General features: G+C 39.2%; 1 protein-coding gene across 1 annotated transcript; it reads left to right on the plus strand.

Annotated features, from left to right (window-relative positions):
• Nucleotides 1–540: 540 nt before the first annotated feature.
• On the plus strand, nt 541–20,907 carry KLRG1 (killer cell lectin like receptor G1). The gene is made up of 5 exons (XM_054445095.1): nt 541–622; nt 3,099–3,203; nt 5,999–6,168; nt 19,138–19,238; nt 19,589–20,907. The coding sequence occupies exons 1-5, from the start codon at nt 541–543 to the stop codon at nt 19,695–19,697; spliced, it is 567 nt and encodes a 188-aa protein (XP_054301070.1). The 3' UTR covers nt 19,698–20,907.
• The last annotated feature ends 3,126 nt before the right edge of the window (nt 20,908–24,033 follow it).

Raw genomic sequence — 24,033 nt, forward strand, 5'->3', positions numbered from 1 at the left:
GGTTATGTCATATTCACAAAACATATCTGGGCAACAGTCTATTTCTCCCGTGATTCCAGGCATACGCACCCAACAGTCCATTTCATTATTGCTTATCACTGCCCAAAAGTTCCAAGAAATGATGAGGTCAGTCTCATTTGGCATACATCTACTTTTTCAGAAGGAAACAAAGCAGAGAAAAAATTCTGAGAGAAATTCATAGCTAGTAACCACTCTCATTTTTATTTTAGTTTCCATAACTGAAATTGCTGGACTTGAGAGCAATTTTTCCTTGCTCAACAGAATTAGGTGAGATGGGGAATCAATTTAATATATATTTAATGAGCATCTAGAGTGTCATGGGGCAAAAAAATAGCAACTTAAAATATTAATTTCTATAGGCAGCCCCCAAATTTGAATCATTTCCTGAAAAATTACTTCCGCTTTTGTCAAGTTTCCTGCTAGCAGTTTAGAGATTGGGCTGTTTCCTCACTGATACATATCCCTTCACACTTCTATAATTTAACTCTCTCAACTGCATGTGAAAGATCTTAGCTGAAGATGACTGACAGTGTTATTTATTCCATGTTAGAGTTGCCTACGGCAACCCAAGCCCAGAATGACTACGGACCACAGCAAAAATGTGAGTTAACCAAGGTAGCATGGAAGACGATGACAGTAGGCTATGGATGAATGGGGAGTAGAATAAGTTTAAAGCAGAGGGTGCAGAAGAATCAAGGATAATTTGAGGAAATACTTTTGGTTCAGTTTAAAGTCCAGAGTTGGAATATGAAAAGTTGGTGTATGGTGCAGGATCTGATCTTAGGTCTCAGGTAAACTCTTTTCTAACCGTTCACTTCTTTGATCGCATCTCAGAAACCCAATTTAGGGCATTGCCGTTATTCCTTCTTGCTCCTAGCTAAAGCGGGAACTTTGTTGGGAGAACTTTATCTCTTTAGTTATATTCAGAGTAACCTTGGACCAGCTGTTTAAATTCTAGGTATGGCTGTTTTTCTGACTATGGAATGAGGAGGACACCAATAGTGTTGCTGGTGGATACGAGTAAGATTTTTGTCAGGAAAGAAACTGATTTACATATCTAGATTTTTTTTTTTTTTTTTAACTTCACAGTGTTGCCCTAGAATGGTGACAGGGAAGAAAAAGTATCAAGAACACTACAGATAATAGTCTCTGTGACTGAGGATTTGAAGGCAAAAGAGCCATTTTTACATAGAGCCCTGAGAGAATATTATCTGAGACAGACAGGTAATAGTGTAAATGCCAAAATTAATCCTTGATTTTGTATCGTAGGCAGCAAACTCCCACAAGGTATATTCTTTAGGGTAGTTCCCTAAGCTTTCTCTGTTTTTACTACATAGTTTTACTATTATAATTTTTAATGTCTTTTGAGAGTGTTGCCTTAATTTGCTAAATTATTCTAGTATACTTGGGATATTTAGACCTATTTCTATTACTATAAATTATACAGCATTGGACTTCTTTATTTGTGTAATCTTTTCCTATTTTTGAATTCTTATCTATGTTAATTTCTAAGGAATAGAAATATTAAGTTAGAAGTAATGCATATCTCAAAGTATATGTTCAAGGTCACACACACAACTGGTGATAAATTGGAACCTAGTTGGAACTATTTAGAGGCTTTCAATATACTTAAAGTAAATTTTAAAAATTTACTTTACTTCTTGAATTGGCTTGTGGTTACACAAATTCAATTATGCTTTGATACCTTTTTAAAATTTAGCATAACATAAAAATGAACATTTGTGTATTTCATTAAACGTTCTCCTGTGATGCAAATGTATTTTTAAAAGTTTTACTAGAAATCTAATGCTTTTGGATTCATCAATCCAAATATTTATTATGCAGAATTCTCTATTTATGAAGGCATCTCTCATTATAAATTTTTTTCTTTCAGAAGTTCAGAATACTCCATAGATACACACATATATAGAATAATTTATCTAAAATTTAAACAGAAAATTGAAGCCCAAATAGGCAAGTTTAATTTCCTAATTAAATGTTATTAAGCAAAGGAATCAAAATTAGAACTTAAATATCATCTTACTTCACAGAGTTTTGCTCGTTACACGTAATTTATACACTATTGCACTATGAGATACCTTTGATTTTAAAATAAAGATTTGCTGAAAATACTTCCATTTTTCAAATTTAAAATTTAGATTTCGGTTGTATGCAACACAGCTAACATGACGTAGTGTCCTATTCTTAAACTTGGCATCAACTTAAACTTACTGCTCTTTTAATAGCGACAGTTTACAAAGCACTTCTGAAATGTAGATTATTTTTATTTAAATTTTATGTATTTAAATTTCGAGTAGATAATATGTTTACATGGTTCAAAATTCAAAAGGTACAAAAGAAAATAAGGTAAAAAGTCTTTTTCCTATTTTGTCTCCAGTGACTGTTTTTTCCATTCCAGAGGCAAACAATGTTATCAGATTCTTGGATGTGCTTGCAGAGATATTTGTGTATCATGTTCTGTAGAATGTTTCTTTGTCTTGACTATATCTTACAAAATATTCCATATCAGTTAAAAAAAATCCAGGCTTTATTAGAAGCTATATATTCACTTTATGGATATATCAAAAATGTATTTGACTGGCCTTTTACTGATAGAATGTAGATTGTATTCAGTCTTCTCCTCCTACAAATATTGCTGCCACGAATAAATATGACATTTTGCACCCGTGAGTATCTGTAGGAAAAATTTCTTAAGGAGAAATTTCTAGGTCAAAGGGTACATGTCTTTGCCGTTTTGGTAGATATTGCCCAATTGTCCTCCAAAGAGGTACCAATTTGTATTCTCACCACCTAAGTATGAGACTGTAAGTCACAATTTCGAAGGAAAAAAGCATTCTTTATCTTGATAAATATAGTAAGTTCTTTGATACAGGTGTTGGTGGTTACCTTAGACTTTAGAGCAAGTTCCTGACACATCTAGAAAAGGAATCTTTATGGCCTGGATCTCACTTCCCACTAGGCCAAATTGCTTTAAGATGCGATATCCTTCCCTGACTTTCTCTTTTCTTTCAACCTGTCTTCTGACTCAGGACTGTGCTCTGACTCTGTTGTTGCAGCTTCCTCTTCCAGGCCTTCTTGTTCTTGCCTTGTGGCAATAGCTTTGGGGCTTCTGACTGCAGTTCTTGTGAGTGTGCTGCTATACCAGTGGATCCTGTGCCAGGGTAAGTGCAAACTTAAACCAAAATTAATCTTTCATTTTATATTATAAAAGCAATATAACATAGCAGAAGCTTTGAAAAATCAAAAAATAATTCAAACAAAATAAATCTCCATCTGTATACAATATTTCCTGGGTGTAGCCTTTGACCACATGCACTTTTGTAAGCTTGTATTTTCTTTTTTCTTTTTGTTTTTTGAGACAGGGTCTCCCTCTATCAGCCAGGCTGTGGGTGATAGATTTATGTGCTGCTATACCAGTGGATCCTGTGCCACTGTACAATCACAGCTCACTGCAGCCTTGACCTTCTTAGGCTCAAGTGATCCACCTCAGCCTCTCGAGTAGCTGGGACCACAGGCACATACCACCATGCCTGGCTAATTTTTGTATTATTATTATTATTTTGTAAAGACATTTCACCATGTTGCCCAGGCTGATCTGAAACTCCTGGGCTCAAGCCATTTGCCCTTCTTGGCCTCCCAAAGTGCTGGGATTATAGGTGTGAACCACTGCACCTGACCATATTTTCTTAATAGAACTGCAGTCAAGTCCTCTTAAAATTTCTCCCAGCTTTCTTTCTTTTAATGCAAGTCTGAGAATAGTTCTTATCGTAGTATGCTTATAATTTTGTATATTGCTTTTTAATTTTACGTTGCCAGAAACATTTCCTTACTGCCATATTTATTGTGATAATTGAATTATAATATTAATGATGTTTAACTTTTCACATAATAGATATATCATAATGTATTGAAACATCCTGATTTTTTTTTTTTTTTTTTTGCCATTCGGGTGCTTTCACATTTTCTAAAACTAATTTTTCTAAGTTTAGTTCTTCTAGGTCCTTAAATCTAGTGATCTAGAGGACTCTCAGTTTGTTGTTTTACAGTCTAGAGTCCTAGCTTAGGTTTATGTTTTTAGGGGATGATAGTGACAGATTACACAGAAGTGATTTATTAGGATTCTTTTAATTTTTTAAAAAATTTTGAGACAGAATCTCGCAATGTTGCCTGGGCTGAAGTGCAATGGCGTGATCTCGGCTCACTGCAACCTCTGCCTCCCAGGTTCAAGCGATTCTCATGCCTCAGCCTCCCGAGTAGCTGGGATTACAGGCACCCGCCACCATGCCCGGCTAATTTTTTGTATTTTTATTAGAGACGGGGTTTCACTATGTTGGCCAGGCTGGTCTCGAACTCCTGACCTTGTGATCTGCCTGCCTTGGCCTCCCAAAGTGCTGGGATTACAGGTGTGAGCCACTGCGCTCTGCCGATTTATTAGGATTCTAAGAGTTCAGCTCCAGGGCTTCTACCTCAGAGCCAAGTCCGACCTTTGACAAAAAGGAACTCCTAGGGAAGTTGGGAATTTCTAATCCAGGCTGAGTAATGTCACAGTTGTATGGAAAAAGCAAAATCTATAAGGTGCCAATTTAACAGCTTGATCTCCAGAACTTATATTGGTTGTATGCCAGGCCTTCCTAGAGAACAATTATCTAATATTTATATGAAAAGTACTACTTTCCCCACTTTGTAACTCCCAAATATAAAGTAGATATATACTCTATTCTGCAATTATATATCTACACATGTGCTCATGGAGTATAATGGCTCATACTTGCTCACTGTAGAATTGTGCTTATGGCGAGTTTATGCACATATGTTTAAGTATTGAAACTGAAGTAGAAAATCAACAGAATTTTGGAATATTAGTTGGAATTACCTTGAAAGCATAGTCAGTTCCCTTTCATCTTTGATTGTTTGTTTTTGAGACAGTGTCTTGCTCTGTTGCCCAGGCAGGAGTGCAGTGGTGTGATCTTGGCTCACTGTAACCTCTGCCTCCTGGGTTCAAGTGATTCTCATGCCTCAGCTCCTAAGTAGCTGGGATTACAGGTGGGTGCCACCATGCCCGGCTGATTTTTTTGTATTTTTAGTAGAGATGAGGTTTCACCATGTTGGCCAGGCTGATCTTGAACTCCTGGCCTCATGTGAGCCACCTGCCTTGGCCTCCCAAAGTGCTGGGATTATAAGAGTGAGCCACCATACCTGGTCAGTTCCCTTTCATCTCGACAGAACTATGAGCCAACCATTTTAAAGGAATGCGGATCTTCCGTATTTAAAAGAGCTCGGTTAGGGCATTCTATCACTTTTCACTTTAGCACCTGTTATGCTTCTCTGCCAGAAAACTCTTTTGAAAAAATATCAAAGTAAGTTCTTTTTGCTGAGGTATAAGTGTTTTTTTCCAGTTTTGAATGGTGAGAGACAGTTACATCTGTGATAATAAAAAAGCAAAACCTTTCATTCTAGTTAAGTTTGCTTTTCCTAATTTCTTTTTGGCATTTTCAGTTGGGCATTCTGAATGATTCTGCCTGATTTAAGCAATATACATTATGCAATTATGCCATATATACATGGAGCAAAGACAGTACACAAATGCATATCATACAAATTCACAGTTATCTGGTGTGTGTATACTACATGTGCACAGAGATCTCTAGCACAAGTAAAGTACTTGCTCCAGGGTTTTCAGCCAGATTGTTGTATACTTTCTTCTTTGTTCCTTCAGTTATAGTCATATTCTTGTGTAGTGGAAGAGATACTTAGTAGATGATGGTGTTGGACATTATGAGGACATTATGAGGTATTCAAATTGACACCATGCATTGTTACACATTTCTCTAACCCTTAATCTGAAAAGTGGTGGAGCAGGGAAGACCCGGGGCTGCCATCTTCCATTTTATCCCCCATTTCATTTCCAAGACGGAGTGGTCCATAAAGATGTGAACCAGGTCCTCTTCTTTCCTAGGCTCCAACTACTCCACTTGTGCCAGCTGTCCTAGCTGCCCAGAACACTGGATGAAATATGGTAACCATTGTTATTATTTCTCAGTGGAGAAAAAGGACTGGAATTCTAGTCTGGAATTCTGCCTAGCCAGAGACTCACACCTCCTTGTGATAACAGACAATCAGGAAATGGTAAATGCAAACATTTAGAAAATGTAGGGTTTTTGTTTTTTTTTTAAACTGCTATTTAAATGCATCATGTATCCTCTTTTGAGGAACAGAAGGAATCTGTGATTTGGGGGGGATACTATATTCTTCCCCTTCCCTCTTCTACTCTTTCCTCTTCTTCTACTTCTGCCTTCTTTCCTCTCCCTCCCCACTCTTTACCCTTATGCTGTCTGACCCAACAAACCTCAGTTACAGCAACCCAGATGCTTGTATAGCATGTAAGTGTGTATGTGGAGCAAGGAGGCAGAAGGATGGTGAGTGTTTTGGAGAGGAATGAGACCTGAAATACAGGTCTAGTTAAAAGAAGTCTTAGGTCTGGAAACCTACAGGTCCAACAACAAGGCAGCAGATTCTTTTTTTTTTTTTTTTGACAGAGTCTCCCTCTGTCATCCAGGCTGGAGCACAGTGGCGTGTTCTTGGCTCACTGCAATCTCCGCCTCCCAGGTTCAAGCGATTCTCCTGCCTAAGCCTCCCAAATAGCTGGAACTACAGGCGTGTGCCACCATGCCTGGCTAATTTTTTGTATTTTTAGTAGAGACGGGATTTCACCATGTTAGCCAGGATGGTCTTGATCTCCTGACCTTGTGATCTGCCCGCCTCGGCCTCCCAAAGTGCTGGGATTACAGGCGTGAGCCACCATGCCAGGCCTTATATAGTAGAACTTGGGAAGGAGGGAAAGATAGCGATCACGGGGACAGAGTGATTGTGGCAAGGGCTTAAATGCCTTCTTTTAAAAAGTTTTCCCTTAATTCACTGGAATCCAGTAAGTTCCAGACTGCAATGTCGAGATAGTTGGGATATAAGGAAGAAAACACGCGTGCACGCACGCACGTGTGTGTGTGTGTATGGTGGCCTCCACTTCCTTCAGGCCCCTCAGATCCTTCCTATCTACGCAACAATCTCTTGGAAAAGAGCTTGCTATTAGTTCTAGACCATCTCAAGGCAATACAAGGAATTGACATCCTGAGGTTGCCTAGTATAAAAATCAATCAAATTCTAATTTGTCAACATAAATAACATCTATAAGGAAAACAAGAAATCTTAGTTTTGTGTTTAGCGCTAATTTGATATTGATTTTTGTGTTTTGCTATTGTTTTCTGTTTTCTTTTATTGGGTAGAATCTAGTCACAGAGAACAGTTTATTGAGAATTAAACTATATTAACTTACCTTAGGAAAAATCCAGAGGTTACTCTAAAGCAGTTGGGGAGAACATACAGTTCCTAAATTTTATAGCTACCTATATAACTACCTATATAAAGCATACAGATTCTTGTTTTCTGTCAAAGGAACACATACTCCTTTGGAATTCCACATAGAATCTAAACTCTAAATCATTCCACATTTGTGACTAACATTTTTTTTTTAAAGCCTTCTTTAAGTGAGGTGGCAGAATGCATTGAGTTGTATTCATTAAACATGTGTTCTTAGTTTTATGGCCTCCAGCAATATAGCCTTGCTTTCTGGACCTTGTTGTAGCAACTCCTATTCTCATTCTGATATAGTGACTCTCAGGATTTGAGCTGACTAAAGTCAGTAGCAGAAGTGAGCTGTGAACTTGAAACATGGAGGGCAAAACTGATAAACAGGAGTCGTGAGTCATAGCACAAGACACTGCCACAGAAAATTGTGGTGTAGCAGCTACTATAAATTTCACAGTGTGATCATGAGAGGTGAGGAGGGAAAGGAAGAAGGGTACAGAATATCTGGGAAAATGGCAATATTTTTGTTTCTCTGAGGTACCCAGAGGAAGGGCAGGATCACTAGAGGAATTTTGTCCTTCATTGGTTTCCTGACATGCCCCCATTCCTGAGACTATTGTTGAGTAAAACCAGCAGAGTTACACTCACTGCATTTCCAAATTTAGTTTATTTTCTCCTAAGGCTCCTTGGGGCCAAGTCAGTGCTGGAGAGGGCGGAATGTCCCCGCTAGATGTCATAAGTTTTACTTTTAACATTCCTGTGGAATCTTACTTGATTCTCTGGTTTAATTCTTTTTCTTGCTCCAGCTTTTGTCAGATTCTGTAGAACCAAATTGACTTTTACGTGCGCTGCTGGGTCTCTTGTTCTAGTGTTGTTATTCTTTTGTTCTCAGGGCAAGATTTACATACTATTTTGAGGTATGTACAATGTTTCTAGTATCATACTGGGGTCTGAGCCACTACCAAAAAAGCAAGAAGTACAAATAAAAAAGAGAGCTCTATGGATCTATTAAAACTGGAGTTTTTCAAACTGACATTCCATTGGTGGAGAGTGCTGCTAGAGAATTTTGTTGCTATATGTAGAATCTACAGGCCTATGGAAAATATCCCTCTCATGCTGTTAAACGGTCATCTTTCAGTGAGATACTTAAGTAGAGTTCACCTCCTATCTTAGATCACTTACGGCAAAGTGTACAATAATAACAGAGGCTACCATGGATTGAGCACTTGCTTTTTGCCAGATGTTTTATGTATACTATTCTTTTTTTTTTTTCTTTTTGAGATGGAGTTTTGCTCTTGTTGCCCAGGCTGAAGTGCAGTGGCACAATCTCGGCTCACTGCAACCTCTGCCTCCAGGGTTCCAGCAATTCTCCTGCCTTAGCCTCCTGAGTAGCTGGGGTTACAGGCGCCTACCTCCACGCCCGACCTTTATGTATGGTATTCTTAATCGTCACAGCAATTCTAAAAAGTAGAGTTCAACATCTCCATTTTGTTGGTGAATGAATAAAATTCAGAGGAATTGGCTGGGCGTAGTGGCTCCTGCCTGTAATCCCAGCACTTTTGAGAGGCTGAGGTGGGTGGATCCCTTGAGGTCAGGAGTTCCAGACCAGCCTGGCTAACATGGTGAAACCCCATCTCTGCTAAAAATACAAAAATTAGCTGGGCGTGCTGTTGTGCACCTGTAATCCCAGCTTCTTGGGAGGCTAAGGCACCCGAATTGTTTGAACCCAGGAGGAGGAGGCTGCAGTGAGCTGAGACTGCACCACTGCACTCCAGCTTAGGCAGCAGAGTGAGACACTGTCTCAAAAAAAAAAAAATTTTTGGAGAATTAATTAATATAAGTCTAAGGCTACAAATCTGGCAGAGCCAAATTTTAAATTCGACTCCAGTGGGCACAGTGGCTCACGCCTGTAATCCCAGCACTTTGCGAGGCCATGGCAGGTGGATTGCTTGAACCCAGAATTCAAGACCAGCCTGGGCAACATGGCAAGACCCTGCCTCTACAAAAAAATACAGAAATTAGCTGGGTGTGGTGGCGTGCACCTGTGGTCCCAGCTACTTGGGAGGCTGAGGTGGGAGAATCCCCTGAACCCAGGAAGTAGAGGCTGCAGTCAGCTGTGATCACACCACTGCACTCCAGCCTGGGCAACAGAGTAAGACTCTGTCTCAAAAAAAAAAAAAAAAAATCCACATCAACTCACCTTCAAAGTCACTTATAGAAATATTGTATTTGACAGCTTCCAGAATCCATTTTGCACATGTTCAACAAGATAACTTTTTCTACTAATTGTCGTCTGATTTCTTTTCTATACATATTTTAAAATTTTGTTGAATTGACATACAGAATGTACATTGTATGACCGTGGATATTTAAATTTATTTACTGTGATGAGGTCTCACTATGTTGCCCAGGCTGGTCTTGAACTCCTGGGCTCAAGTGATCCTCCTGCCTTGGTCTCCCAAAGTGCTGGGATTATAGGCTTAAATATATTTAAAATAGTGAGATGCTTTCTTATTATCTCTTTTTTTTTCTATCTGGGGCTTCAAGATTGTTCTTGATAGAGAAAATAAAATGGAAATTAAATTTCTCTGTTATTTTCTCATTTTTGTGTTAACATTATGGCATCAGCCCTTGCTTCTTCTTGCCCTTTGAGTGTATCTTTAGATGTTTGGATATATTCAAATTCTTGATTTTTCTTGCCATTTTTCCCCCACCAAGCTCAGTTCATCCTGGATGTTGTTAGCCCTGGTTTCTTATAGTTATTGGTATGTTATTTTAAAGTATGCATTCGTTAGTGAGTTCCCAGTGAAACTGCTTTGATTTCTTTAAATCTATTCTGATGCTCCTTGCCCTATAATATCTCTCTTCCTCATTATTATAATTTGGAATTATATGATCCAACTTTACTGTTGCAACAACCTCTCATTCAACTTTACCTATCTTCCTGACCTTGGGATTCCCCGAACTTTTGACATTGGCTTCTCACATATTTAGGATTTACATCTAATAATACCCAAGGTTTCCTTCTTTGGGTGCAGCAATGCAAACGCTATGGTAACATGGTCACTTTTCTGTATATTTTTAATCAGGTAATGAAAACAGCTTGGTTTCTTTCAGACAGTCATGAGTGTACTTTTACTATATTTCTTACTAGCTATGCGAACTTCAACAACTTTCTTAACCTTTTTGACCCTCAGTTTCCTCATGTACAAAAGTGAAGATAAAACTTTCTAGACTGTCCGGGTGCGGTGGCTCACGCCTGTAATCCCAGCACTTTGGGAGGCCGAGGTGGGTGAATGATTTGAGGTCAGAAGTTCAAGACCTGGCCAACATGGTGAAACCCCATCTATACTAAAAATACAAAAATTAGCTGGGTGTGGTGGCTCGTGTCTGTAATCCCAGCTACTCAGGAGGCTGAGGCAGGAGAATCACTTGAGCCCTGAGCCCTGGAGGCAGAGGTCGCAGTGAGCCGAGATCAGGCCACTGCACTCCAGCCTGGGAGACAGAGTGATACTCTGTCTCAAAAACACAAAAAACTCAAAAAACAGTATAAAGCCCAGAGCCAAAAATAACTTTTACTTTGCTCTTCTGTGTCCCAAGAGATACAATTTCAGTAAAATATGCATCACAGAGTAAATTATGACTTGTTGAATTGCATATTTTGTTTATGAGGAAATCTGAGATGATATGTCAGAAGATTCAAAGAAATGGCTGGAAACACAGCATAGATGTAGGGGAATTGTTTTACTCTAGAGGTCTTCACAGTCTGGTAATGTGTGTCTTTTGTCACGCTTCTTTATAATCAGATTAAGCAGCTAGTGTGAACTGCATAACAAGGGATGGGCATGATAAGCTAGGATATTTCCACTATTTTTTAACTTAAAAAATTGTGGGAAAATATGCATAACATAAAACGTACTATTTTAACCATTTTCAAGTGTACAATTCAGTGGCATTAAAGTACATTCACATTGTTGTACAACCATCACTACCATCATCTCCAGAACTTTTTCATCATCCCCAACTGAAGCTCTGTACCTCTTAAACAATAACTCCTCTCCCTCTAGCCCCTGGTAATCACTATTCTACTTACCAGATCTATGAATTTGCCTATTTTGTCCTTTAGTGTCTAGCTTATTCACTTACAATACTGTTTTCAAGGTTCTTCCGTGTTGTAGCATGTATCAAAGTTATGACTGAATAACATTCTATTGTATGGATATACTACATTTTGTTTGTCCATTTATTCATCAGTGGATACCTGGGATGCTTCAACCTTTTGACTGTTGAGAGTAAGGCTGCTGTGAACTTGGATATCCATCTGTTGACAGACACTGTTTCCACAAGCTTTTAAAAAGAGGAGCAAATGATGGTTTACAAAGCAGGGCTTATTGACTTTTAGCATTGTGTACTTACACAAAATTATAGGGAAAATTCTTATTGATATTAAGCTCTAGTAATTTGTAAACTGTCAAATTTTCCTTTGAAATTTCTTAACATTATTTGCATGTTTTTAGATGATGGTAGTTAATGTGTTCATGTTATAGGGTATCTGAAAAGTCTGGAAACAGGCTAAACTTATTTTTAAACAGTATGTTAGTTACATTTTCAAGTAATATGCTCTATATTTTTACTCAATCTTGAGACATGTTTTCAAGTGAAACATCTCTAAATTTAAAGCAATAGATATAATTATTTTTAGGCCTTATGAGTACTCTGTATTGTAATTTTTTCAAATTAGTAATTACATCCTTTGCTTTAAATACTTCACCTGAAAAAGTGTCTGAAGAAAAACATATTAATGATATTATTTGAAAATATGAGACTGTAGGGTTCCCCAGTGCCTGGCTTTCTTTCTGTGTATTGGCTGAAAATCGCAGAGGGCCTTGACCGCTCTGTGACCCACCCAGCTACAGGTTTTTCCCCTGCAGGCTCCACCCAAACCCTGGCCTTGAACATTTCCAGTCACTGATAAAGGTATCTAGGTTGCCACTGAAAACACTGAAATAAGCTAGCCCCAGCCCTAACTCAGATTCCTTAAACCCTCATAAAATCTCCATCTCTGACCCCCTGGCTGTGGACATACATAGGTCAAATGCTCCTTTTCTCTGGCTGTCCATCGGGAGTGTTGCTGCAGCCCTCTGTAAGTTCCCCTAATAGATGCTTTGCACAGATCACCTTGACGTTTAGTGCTTTATTTTATGGTATCCAAACCAACCCCATCTCATGATGATTTGGGGTTCTCCCTTGTGGGAATTCCCCTGTGGCTGCTTTTGGAATGATTTCAGCCATGGGTTTGGTGGGACAAAACAGAGATATACTGCCTAAAAATACATTTATCCTATGTTTTTAGGTGTTTTGGAATCCATTATTTTATATTCTGCTTTTATCAAATTGCATTATTTCATTCTTGGTTTTTGCTAAGCATAAAACGTAATAAAACATTGCAACCAGATTTTATTTTATTTTTATTTAGTTTTAAATATTATTTTTATACATCCTGCATCATTCCACTATTGCTTAAATCTTTTCATATTCTTAGATAAAATTCTCCTTATTTTCAATTGTCATGAGCTATGGGCATATTTATAGAAATCATTTTGCTTGCGGTTATTTATTTACATTATATTCCCTAAAATTAAGTTGGTTAATCAAAAGATATGATTTTATAGTTTTGAGGTATTATTAGTTTTTCTTAATATGGGTTGAAATAACTTACATACATTCTGTAAACCATGTTAATTTGGAAGTTTAAGGGGTATGCTTTGTGCCTTAATGATATTTTAATTTCAATTAAAAATACTACATACAGAAGAGTGTGTGGAAGGTATGAATGTTGAACTAAAAAAGCAAAAAAGGAAAAGAAAAGAAAAATTGCCCCTGGTTTTATCTGTTTGGGTTTTATCTTCACTTTGCTTTTAGGGTTTGCATTTTTTCTAAAATATAAGCAAACATTACAAACTCTAAGTGACATAACACCTAAGTGTTCTAGCTCACACCCTCTCTGGGTGACAAGAGTTCTCAGTTACCACCTTTACCTATACTTTTGTTGTTGTTGCTGTTGTTGTTTGAGACTGTCACCCAGGCTGGAGTGCAATGGCACAATCTCATCTCACTGCAACCTCCGCCTCCTAGGCTCAAATGATCCTCCTATCTCAGCCTCCCAAGTAGCTGGGACTATAGGCATGTGCCACCATGCCCAGCTAATTTTCATATTTTTTGTATTAATGGGGTTTTGCCGTGTTGCCCAGGCTGGTCTCGAACTCCTGGGCTCAAGAGATTTTCCTGCCTTGGCCTCTCAAATTGATGGAAGTACAGATGTGAGCCACTGCACCAGACCAATTTGTACTTTCATCCTGCTTCTATATTCTCTCTCTTTCTAATACACACACACACACACACACACACACACACACACACACATTATCCATGAGTACATAGAAGATAAGGTTATTGCACTATGGTTTTGAAGGCCTCTTCCAAGTGGGAAGGTTTTCGAGTGAAAGTGCCATAATAAACATTTTTAATATCCAGCCTCACCAATGAGAAGTTGTGAAAGGACTGACTGATCAAGTGACTTAGAATTATATGGGTCTTGAGGATAGTAAATGAGCACAGGATTGGGGTTTGTACGTGGGCATTACCTGATCCTAGCTCTTCAGATTCTAATTGAAATTTCTGAGCAAATCTTTATCAATTTCTGTGCTTCATTAGCTGCCATTCCTCCTCTTGAAATGAAAGAAAAAGAAATGGACTATTTTTCTAATAATATCAGTGGAGAAATGGGGAATCACTCTTTTTTTCCTTTTGTTAATTTTATTTATATTTTCAAATATTTAGCTTATAATTTTTGATTTGAATATACTCAAATTTTATATACTTTGAATGCAGTAACATTTATTTTTGAATCTTTTAGATCATGGCTATCATGACCACATCAATTTTGTGAAAATATTAAAAGAAAATCCATTCTTTTTTTCCTAATTTAAATAATTCTTTAAACAAGTTGGTTAAGAAATGCAAAAATTTTAAGCTATCTTGAAAATTACTGTGTCATTTCATCTGTCGTATACTTCATTTACTCTCCGGTCTACCTCCTTACCCCCAGCATGCACAGTTAAGTGCTCCACAGAGAGAAAGTAAAAAATACAGAGTTTGTGTTCAGAGAGTTTTAACTTCTTGCAGCATAATACCTAATTGTGTGTTCTTTATTTCTATAAATATTTATTAAACATAATTTTTTAAAAAAGAGATGGGATCTTCCTCTGTTACCCAGGCTGGAGAGCAACGGCATTATCACAGCTCACTTTAGCCTCAAACTCCTGGGCTCAAGTAATCCTCCTCCCTGCCTCTGCCTCCCAAGTAGCTGAAACTACAAGCACATGCCACCATGCCTGGTTGGCTACATTTTTTACTTTTTGTAAAGATAGAGTGTTACTGTGTTGTCCAGGCTGGTCCTGAACTCCTGGCCTCAAGTAATCCTCTCACCCTGGCCTCCCAAATTGCTGGTATTACAGGCATGAGCCACTGTGCCTGGTCTGCATTTATTGAGTATAATTTTATAACTTTTTCCAGGCGCTAGGGATATGGTAGTCAAGAGTTGTTGCTATTATAATGTTTACATTTTATTATTTTTAAGGAAAATGATATTTTAAATTTAATTTTGTTGTTAACATTTTTTAAATTGACACATAATAATTATATATATAGGGGATTTATCCGAAGGAAATAGAATCAGTATGTTGAAGAGATATCTTCACTTTCATATGTATTGTAGCAATATTGACAATAGCCAAGATATGAAATCAACCTAAATGTTCAACAACAAATAAATGGATAAAGAAAACTAACACAAGAACAGAAAACCAAACACCACATGTTCTCACTCATAAGCAGGAGCTGAACAATGAGAACACGTGGACACAGGGAGGGGAACATCACACACCGGGCCTGTCGGGGGGTGGGGGCAAGGGGAGGGATAGCATTAGGAGAAATACCTAATGTAGGTGACTAGTTGATGGTTGCAGTAATCCACCATGGCACGTGTATACCTATGTAACAAAACTGCACATTCTGCACATGTACCCCAGAACTTAAAGTATAATAATAAAAAATGAAATAAAGAAAATGTGGTATGTATATACAATAGAATACTAGTCAGCCATAGAAAATAAAGAAATCCTGTCATTCATAGCAAAATGGATGGAACTAGAGGACACTATGTTAAGTGAAATAAACCAGGAACAGAAAGTTAAACACTGCATGTTCTTGCTTATGTGAAAACTAAAAAAAATGTTGACCTCAGAACAGAGGATAGAAGAAGCTGGGAATGGCTGGGGAAGGGGTGGTAAGGGAGAGTTATGTTAAAGGATACAAAATTACAGCTAGATAGGCAGAATAAGTTCTAATATTCTATTGCAGTGGTCTCCAACATTTTTAGCATCAGGCACCAGTTTCGTGGAAGACAGTTTTTCCATGGACCGTTGTTGGGGGATGGTTTCAGGATGAAACTGTTCCACCTCAGATCATCAGGCATTAGTTAGATTCTTATAAGGAGCAGGCAACCTAGATCCGTCACATGCGCAGTTCATGATAGGGTTTGTACTCCTATGAGAATCCAATGCCGTCGCTGATCCACTGATCTGACAGGAGGCAGAGCTCAGGCGGTAATGCTGGCTGGCCTAGCCACTCACCTCCTGCTGTGCATCCCAGTTCCTAATAGGTCACAGACCGGCACATTGCATGGCCTGGGGTTGGGGACCCTTGTTCTATAGCACTGCAGGGTAACCTATAGTTAACAACCATTTATTGTATGTTTTCAAATAGCTAGAAGAGAGGATTTTGAATGTTCCCAACACAAAGAAATGGTAAATGTTTGAAGTGATAGGCTAATTATCCTGTTCTGATCATTACACATTGCATACATGTTACATGTGCTTTCATTTTCTTCGGAAGAGACAGACAAAACTAAATAAATGAGTATGGTGATATGTGCTTTAAAGAAAATGAAACAGTATGATATAATAGTAAATGTGAATACTATTTTAGATTGGTTAGTTAAGGAAGGCCTCTTTGGGGAGGGAACATTTGAGTTGATATCTAGACCTGATTGACAGCCATGTAGAAATCTCAGGTAAGATATTCCAGGCAGAGGGAAAAGCTATGCAAAGACCCTAAAGCAAGAATGACCTTGGCATGTTAAAGGAAAAGAAAGAAGGCTCATGTGGCTGGAATCTAGGAAGTGAGTAAATGGTTAGCAGGGGCTAGATTATGTAGGACTGTGTGTACATAGTAAGGATTCTAAATTTTATTCTATGTGACAAGTGAGACTACTGGAGGACATTAATCAGGGGCATAGAGTGATTAAAAGTTTAGCACTGGGAGAGAAAACTTGGGTGACTATTTGATAGGGAGACTTGGATGAATTGTTTCACCCGCATGACCTTGTCTTCTCATCTCTAAAGGTGAGGATAATAACAGTTGCCTACCTTCCAAGATTGTCAAGGATTTCATAACTGGAAAGAATCCTAGAAAATATCTAAGCTAAATCCTCATAAAGAAGTTGACGCTCAGCCAGATTAAACTGCCTGCTCATCTTCAAATAGGAGGACAGAGCTAGGAGGCTCCAGAATTTTGTTTCTGTTTTGTTTTCCTAAATGCCATACTGTATATCCAGTATTTCAAATGATATTGGGAGTGAGCGCAAAAAGATTTTGCAAACCTTAGAGTACAATACAAATGTAAGAGATTATTGTTTTCAGGATACTGGGCTCTCAGAGAACAAAGTTATCATAAGGAATAGATTATTTGGGAAGAAAAGCATTGATAAACAAGTTGTACTGATTTTTCAAATGCTTCATCTAGGAGCCACCACACATGTCCTGAATGGAAACAGGACTGAAACCCAGTGAAGAGAAAATAGAGGTTATTCTGACCATGAGAAATAGCACAAAAGACTCCTTTTCTCTCCTGTAGTGTCTTTACTGGAAGTGCAAAGAGGCTTTTTGCCTCTCTTTATTTTATTTTGTTTTTTTGAGACAGAGTCTCACTCCATCACCCAGGCTGGAGTGCAGTGGTGCCATCTCGGCTCACTGCAGTCTCTGCCTCCTGGGTTCAAGCGATTCTCATGCCTCAGTCTCCCAAGTAGCTGGGATTACAGGTGCCTGCCACCGTACCTAATTTATTTTTTTATTTTTGATTTTTTGTAGAGATGGGGTTTTTGTACCACATTCACCAGGCTGGTCTCAAACTTCTGACCTCAAGTGATCCACTAGCCTTGGCCTCCCTAAGTGCTGGGATCACAGGTGTGAGCCACTGTGCCTGGCCCTCCCTTAACTTTAGAAGAGCAACTCTTTATTTGTCCTGATGCACGGTCCAAGTAGGCAAAGAGACAATTAAGAGCAGAGGCCATAAATTTTTACTCTTCAGCAACCATCTTTCAGGAGTGGAATAAAAACAACATCAAAATGGGACATCTGGTGGTATCATAATCACCATAGGCAGTTGAAATTGTATTGCTTTCTTAGTAGTTTCTAGATAAAAAAGAATATTTTATTCCAAAGGTATTTAACCAATTAAACTGTCAATAGAAAATATTGAAAGTATAATTGTTAATTACACCAACACTAAATCCTACAACAAAATTACCTTGGATTATCTTTTTAACCTTTTATTTTAATCTAGTTTATTCTTTAACATTTTATTTTATTTCATTTATAGAGGCAATTCTCTTAGGATATAAACTTCTTCATTTGAATGTCAGACTTTGCAGATAAAAGCATCTTTTTTCTCTGTTCTGTTGGGTAACATGGCACACATAAGTGGTGTAGCCAATTTACCTTTACCTTAAACTTGTTCCCTTAAGAACTGTTTTTTTCTTGCCATATACAAGATTGACGAGGACATGGAAAATGAGACTTCAGTGGGGAAAAAAACCAAGAATATTGCTATAGGCTTAATCATAATTTATGTATTTAAGGATGATGGGAAAGATGACCACTTCTGCAGCAAATGTTTAGCTTCTTTCTTTTGAAATAATCTGAATACCTATCAGGTGCTCCCTTTAATTAAGGAGAAAATTGCAATGGAAGGTAGAGATGTAATATTATCTTATTTGCTACATTATAAGAATCCAGTTATGGACAGAAAGGTCAATTCTAGGATGCTGCTCCTCTCTACAGCTAACACATCTTTAGAATTAGATGTTAAATGAAAAATTAGTTATTTAGAGTGAATAATTGTCTTAGCTTGGGCTGCTCTAACAAAATACCGTAGACTGGATCGCTTGAACAAGAGATGTTTCTCTCTCTCAGTTCTGAAGGCTGGAAAATCCAACATCAAGGTTCTCTGGCTCCTGGTGAGGACCTACTTCTGGCTTGCACATGGCTGCCTTTTTGTTGTATCCTCACTTGGCAGAGAGAGTGCTTTGATCTCTTCCTCCTCTTATAAGGACACTAATTGCATCATGGAGGCCCCACCCTCACAGCTTCATCTACACCTAATTACTTGCTAAAGGCTCCACCAGCAGATGTCATCACATTAGGGGTTAGGGGTTCAACATATCGATTTTAGGAAGCATTCAGTCCTTAAGAGTGGTGATGATGGAGTCTGTAAGGAATGCTAGTTTGTCTTTTAATTAATTACTTAACTTAGTATCAGGAATCCAATGTGGAAAGGAATAATTGTTTGACTGTGACACTAGGTCCCTTTTTTGGTTTTCAACCTCTCCCTTAGAGCCTGCTCCAAGTTTTCCTCAGTGAGGCCTTTCGCTGGATTGGTCTGAGGAACAATTCTGGCTGGAGGTGGGAAGATGGATCACCTCTAAACTTCTTAAGGTAAGGGGCTTCAAAGGAATGCAAAAAAAGAGAGAGAGGAAAAAGAAAAGCCAAATTATGATACTTGGGGGAATAGATGAAGAAGAGCAGATGGAGAGGAGAGGAAAGAGTGAAAAGGAGAGGAAATAGGGAACAAGGAAGGGAATGAACAATGGGTAAGGGCAAACAAACAAAAAAAGGGATAACATTTTAAAGAGAGGCTGATGAACAATTTTAATTCTTCTGCTGTTTGGGGGAATTAGGGGCCTGAATAGGGAGAAAGAATTTGCTTAATTTTTATCCCTCCATGCCTTTCAACTCTTTTTCTGTGCATGCAGCCTTAAGTGATTGACTTTTCTGATTTCTTACAGGATTTCTTCTAATAGCTTGGTGCAGACGTGCGGTGCCATCAACAAATATGGTCTTCAAGCCTCAAGCTGTGAAGTTCCTTTACAGTGGGTGTGTAAGGTCAGACCTTGATGGATGACCACTCTGTCCTGACCCTCAGATCTGTCATGTATCCCTAAAAGGAGGGAGCTGGCCACTGGCTGTTGGGAAAGCCATGAGTATATAGTTAGCAAATACTGAACTTTCTCAGATATGGCATTAGATGCAAGACAACCTCCTAGGGATTGATGCCTAACTGATGGATTCTCTTTGAGACTATTCAGATATTATGTGAGCAATTTAAAGACCAGATCTAAGCAAATTTTTGAAATAGATGTTTGTTTTTTGTATTTCTCAGTATGGCAACTAATGCTGCCACTCTCATCCCCGTCCCAACCATCTCTGTCAAAAATATACCTTTTTCATATATTCTGAGCTAATCTGATAAAATCTATGCCGATATATACTATTGCTTGTGTTCTAGAGAAGTACATTATTGCTGTACTCCTCTGTACATTACCGATCCCTGATGGTATATTTCTATCCTAACAGTGACCCTTTGCAGATCAAGCTTCATTCTAAAGAATAAACCTAGCTGGCATGCTGGTGTGTACGCGTAGTCCTAGCTATTTGGGAAGCTGAGGTGGGAGGGTTGCTTGAGCCCAGGAGTTTGAGGCTGCAGTGAGCTATGATTGTGCCACTGTACTCCAGCCTGGGAGATAGAGCAAGACTCCATCTCTAAAAAAAAAAAAAAAAAAAAAATGCTAATGTGAGAATATAAATTGTGGGAAATGAGTGAGGGCAAGGTGGTACTTCCTCCTTCTGAGCTCTTCACACGTAATGCAAAAACCCGGTCTTCATTGATTTTGTTTTTTTTCTGAGTATGCATACATGTGGTTGAATGAACCAATGTGTGATTGTATCTTTTCCACTCTATGACTGTTTGACCTGCATATTAATTTCAAGATAGCAGTCAATTCGATAAGGCATTTTCATAGAGGAAAGTTTACAGAAACAGTTTATGTGGTTGGATCACCAAATTATCTTAGGTACTAAGGCCTCAAAAATAAGAAAAACTTTGTTATTTCTCCTCAGTAGAGTTTGGACATACATGAGGAGAGAAGGTACAGTAATGAAGGAGACCATAATTCTGTAGTATTGATGATCCTGGATTGTAATCTTTTTCTCTTTATCTTTCATAGTTTTTTTAAAAACATGGACTGTATCTTATCTACCACTGTATCCCAGATACCTAAGATAGTGCTTACATTCAGTGACTATTAAATAAATAAATGGATAAATTGAAAAGTAAGAATGAAAACTGTAGTTATTTCTGTTAGCCCATAAATTAGAGGAATTGAAAATGAGAAAAACAGTATATCCTAATCCTCCCTAACTCACCAACATGAGTCTTCAGTAGCTAACTCTAAAAAGGCAAAGGGCCAGTTAATCTGGGTACAATGCTCATAGAAGGAAGTCATGGAAACAAGCTCCCATCCCCTAGTGATCTCTTTCCTTTGGTTCTGGTGCAGGAAGTATCCCTTAGTTATGGGTATGATGGTAGTGACTCTCAATTAAGGATGTAATGATAGCGATTCCATGTGGGCCATGGCTTGGCTACTACAGGGTGCACAATTTCATTTACTTATTGAAAGATAAGAAAAGGAGAACTACAGTCAGCTCTTAAATTCTCATCTGAGCAGGCAGGATGTATGCAGACCTCCTCTGTGACTAGGGTTCAGGCCTTTTATAAGGATTTATCCACCTATTATCAGAATTGGGTGTAGTTCTTCACTGCTTTGTCTCCCTTAAGGTTGTTACAAGAGAAGTAACAGTTTACTTCCTGGTTGCTTATTTATTCCTTAGACTTATTTATGAAAGGCCGGGGTCAGTTAGTAACTCAATTCTTGTACCTTACCTAGTGAAATAAAGTTTGGTAAAACTAGAAACTAACATTTTTTGATTAGCACTTACATTGCACAGCAGACTCCTTTGATGAACATTATACATTAAACATATCTGGGACATTCGGTGTTTGGAATAGGACATTTATTAAAGATAATAACAGAGCAGTCACAAAATTAAAATGAAGAAAATCCAGGAACACACAGGGGGAGGTGGAGCAAGAACAAGAAGCCTCCACCGATTTTTCCCCCGCAGGAATACAAATGGAACAGTTATCCTCACAAGAAAGCACCTTCATAAGAACCAAAAATCAGATGAGCAGTCACAGTACCTGGTTTTAACATCATATCAACAAAAGAGGCACTGACGAGGGCAGGAGAGACAGTCTTGATTTGCCAATGCTACCCCTTCCCTATCTCCCAGCAGCACGGTGTGGTGTGGAGAGAGAGTCTGTGCTTCGGGGAGGAAGAGTACAGTGATTATGGGACTTTGCAGTGGAACTCGGTGCAGCCCTGTCAAAGCAGATAGCGACATGGGACAGAATTCAGCCAGTGCCCACAGAGGGAGCATTTAGACCAGCCCTAGCCACAGGGGAATGGCCCATCCCAGTGGTCGGAACCTGAGTTTCTGCTAGTCCCACCACTGCAGGCTAAAACACTCTGGGATCCTAAATAAACTTGAAAGGCAATCTAGGCTACAAGGACCACAGTTCCTGGGCAAGTCCTGGTGCTACGCTGGGCTCAGAGCCAGTGGACTTGGAGGGAACGTGACCTAGTGAGACACCAGCTGGGTGGCCAAGGGAGTGCTTGTGTAACCCCTCCTCCGACCCCAGGCAGTGGAGCTTGCAGCTCTGGGACAGACTCCTTCCTTCCACCTGAGGAGAGGAGATGGAAGAGTAAAGAGGACTTTGTCCTGCAATTTGGATACAGCTCAGCTACAGAAGGATAGGGCACCACCACGCAGAGTCCTAAGGTCCCTATTCTAGGACCTAGTTTCTGGATGATATTTTAAGACACACTCTGGACCAGAAGGGAACAAGCTGCCTTGAAAGGAAGGACCCAGTCCAGGCAGGATTCGTCACCTGCTGACTAAAGAGCCGTTTGGCTCTGAATAATCAGCAGCCGTACCCAGCCAGTATTTGCCATAGGTATTGGATGAGATCCAGTGCCATGCTGGCTTCCAGTGTGACCCAGCACATTGTTAGCTATGGTAGCCATGGGGAGAGACTCCTTCTGCTTGAGGAAATTAGAGGGAGTTTGGACATAGATAAGGAGAGATTAACCCAAGACTAATGGGGACTCTGTCTTGCAGCTTAGGTATTAGCTTGGCTACAGTGGGGTAGAGCACCATGTAAGCACCTGGGGTCCTCGATTCCAGGCTCCTGGACAGCATTTCTGGACCTGACCTGGGTAAGAGGGAAGGGAGCCCATTGCCCTGAAGGTAGAGACCTAGGCCTGGCAGCATTCACCATAAGCTTACTGAAGAGCCCTTGGTCCTTGAGGGAACATCAGTGATAGCCAGGTAGTGGTTACCACAAGCCTTGGGCAAGACCCAGTGCTGTGCTGGCTTCAGGTCTGACCTAGTGCACTCCAAGTGGTGGTGGCCACTAGGGTTCTTGTGTCACTATCCCTCAAGCTCCAGATAGCTCAGTATGGAGACAGAGACTCCATTTCTTTGGGGAAAAGTAACAGAAGATAACAAGAGGCTCTGCCTGGTAATCTAGTAAATTCTCCTGTATCATACCCAAGACCACCAAGGTGATACTTTTATAAGTCTGCAAGAGTCACAGTGTTACTGGGTTTGTGGTGCTTCCTAATGCAGATATAGCTGCAGTGACCAAAGACTTAGATTACAACACTCAATTCCCTTTGAATGCTTGGAGAGTTTTCCCGAGAAGGATGGGTACAAACAAGCCCAGACTGCAAAGACTATAATAAAAACCTAACTCTTTAATGCCCAGACACCAATAAACATCCACAAGCATCAAGACCATCGAGGAAAACATGACCTCACCAAATGAACTAAATAAGGCACCAGTGACCAATGGCAGAATGCAGAGATATGTGATCATTCAGACAAAGAATGTGAAATAGCTGTTTAGAGGAAGTTCAGTGAAATTCAAGATAACTATGTTAGTCTGTTTTCATGCTGCTGATAAAGACATACCTGAGACTGGGCAATTTACTAAAAAAAAAGAGGTTTAATGGACTCACAGTTCCACATGGCTGGAGAAGCCTCACAATTATGATGGAAGGTGAAAGGCACATCTCACATGGCAGCAGACAAGAGAAGAGAACTTGTGCAGGGAAACTCCCCTTCATAAGACCATCAGATCTCATGAGACTTATTCACTATAATGAGAATAGCATGGGAAAGACCCACCCCCATGATTCAATTACCTCCCACCAGGTACCTCCCACCAGGTCCCTCCCACAACATGTGGGAATTGTGGGAGCTACAATTCAAGATGAGATTTGGGTGGGGCATAGCCAAACCACATCAATAACATAGAGAAAGAATTCAG

The sequence above is a fragment of the Pongo pygmaeus genome, chromosome 10, assembly GCF_028885625.2.
Source record: "Pongo pygmaeus isolate AG05252 chromosome 10, NHGRI_mPonPyg2-v2.0_pri, whole genome shotgun sequence".
Lineage (NCBI taxonomy): Eukaryota > Metazoa > Chordata > Mammalia > Primates > Hominidae > Pongo > Pongo pygmaeus.

Excerpts from the sequence above, each read along its gene's own strand:
- KLRG1 (XM_054445095.1), top strand. The coding sequence starts at position 541 with ATGACTGACAGTGTTATTTATTCCATGTTAGAGTTGCCTACGGCAACC. Across the intron at positions 6,169-19,137 it reads TAACAGACAATCAGGAAATG|AGCCTGCTCCAAGTTTTCCT; the intron begins GTAAATGCAAAC and ends CCTCTCCCTTAG. Across the intron at positions 19,239-19,588 it reads TCACCTCTAAACTTCTTAAG|GATTTCTTCTAATAGCTTGG; the intron begins GTAAGGGGCTTC and ends GATTTCTTACAG.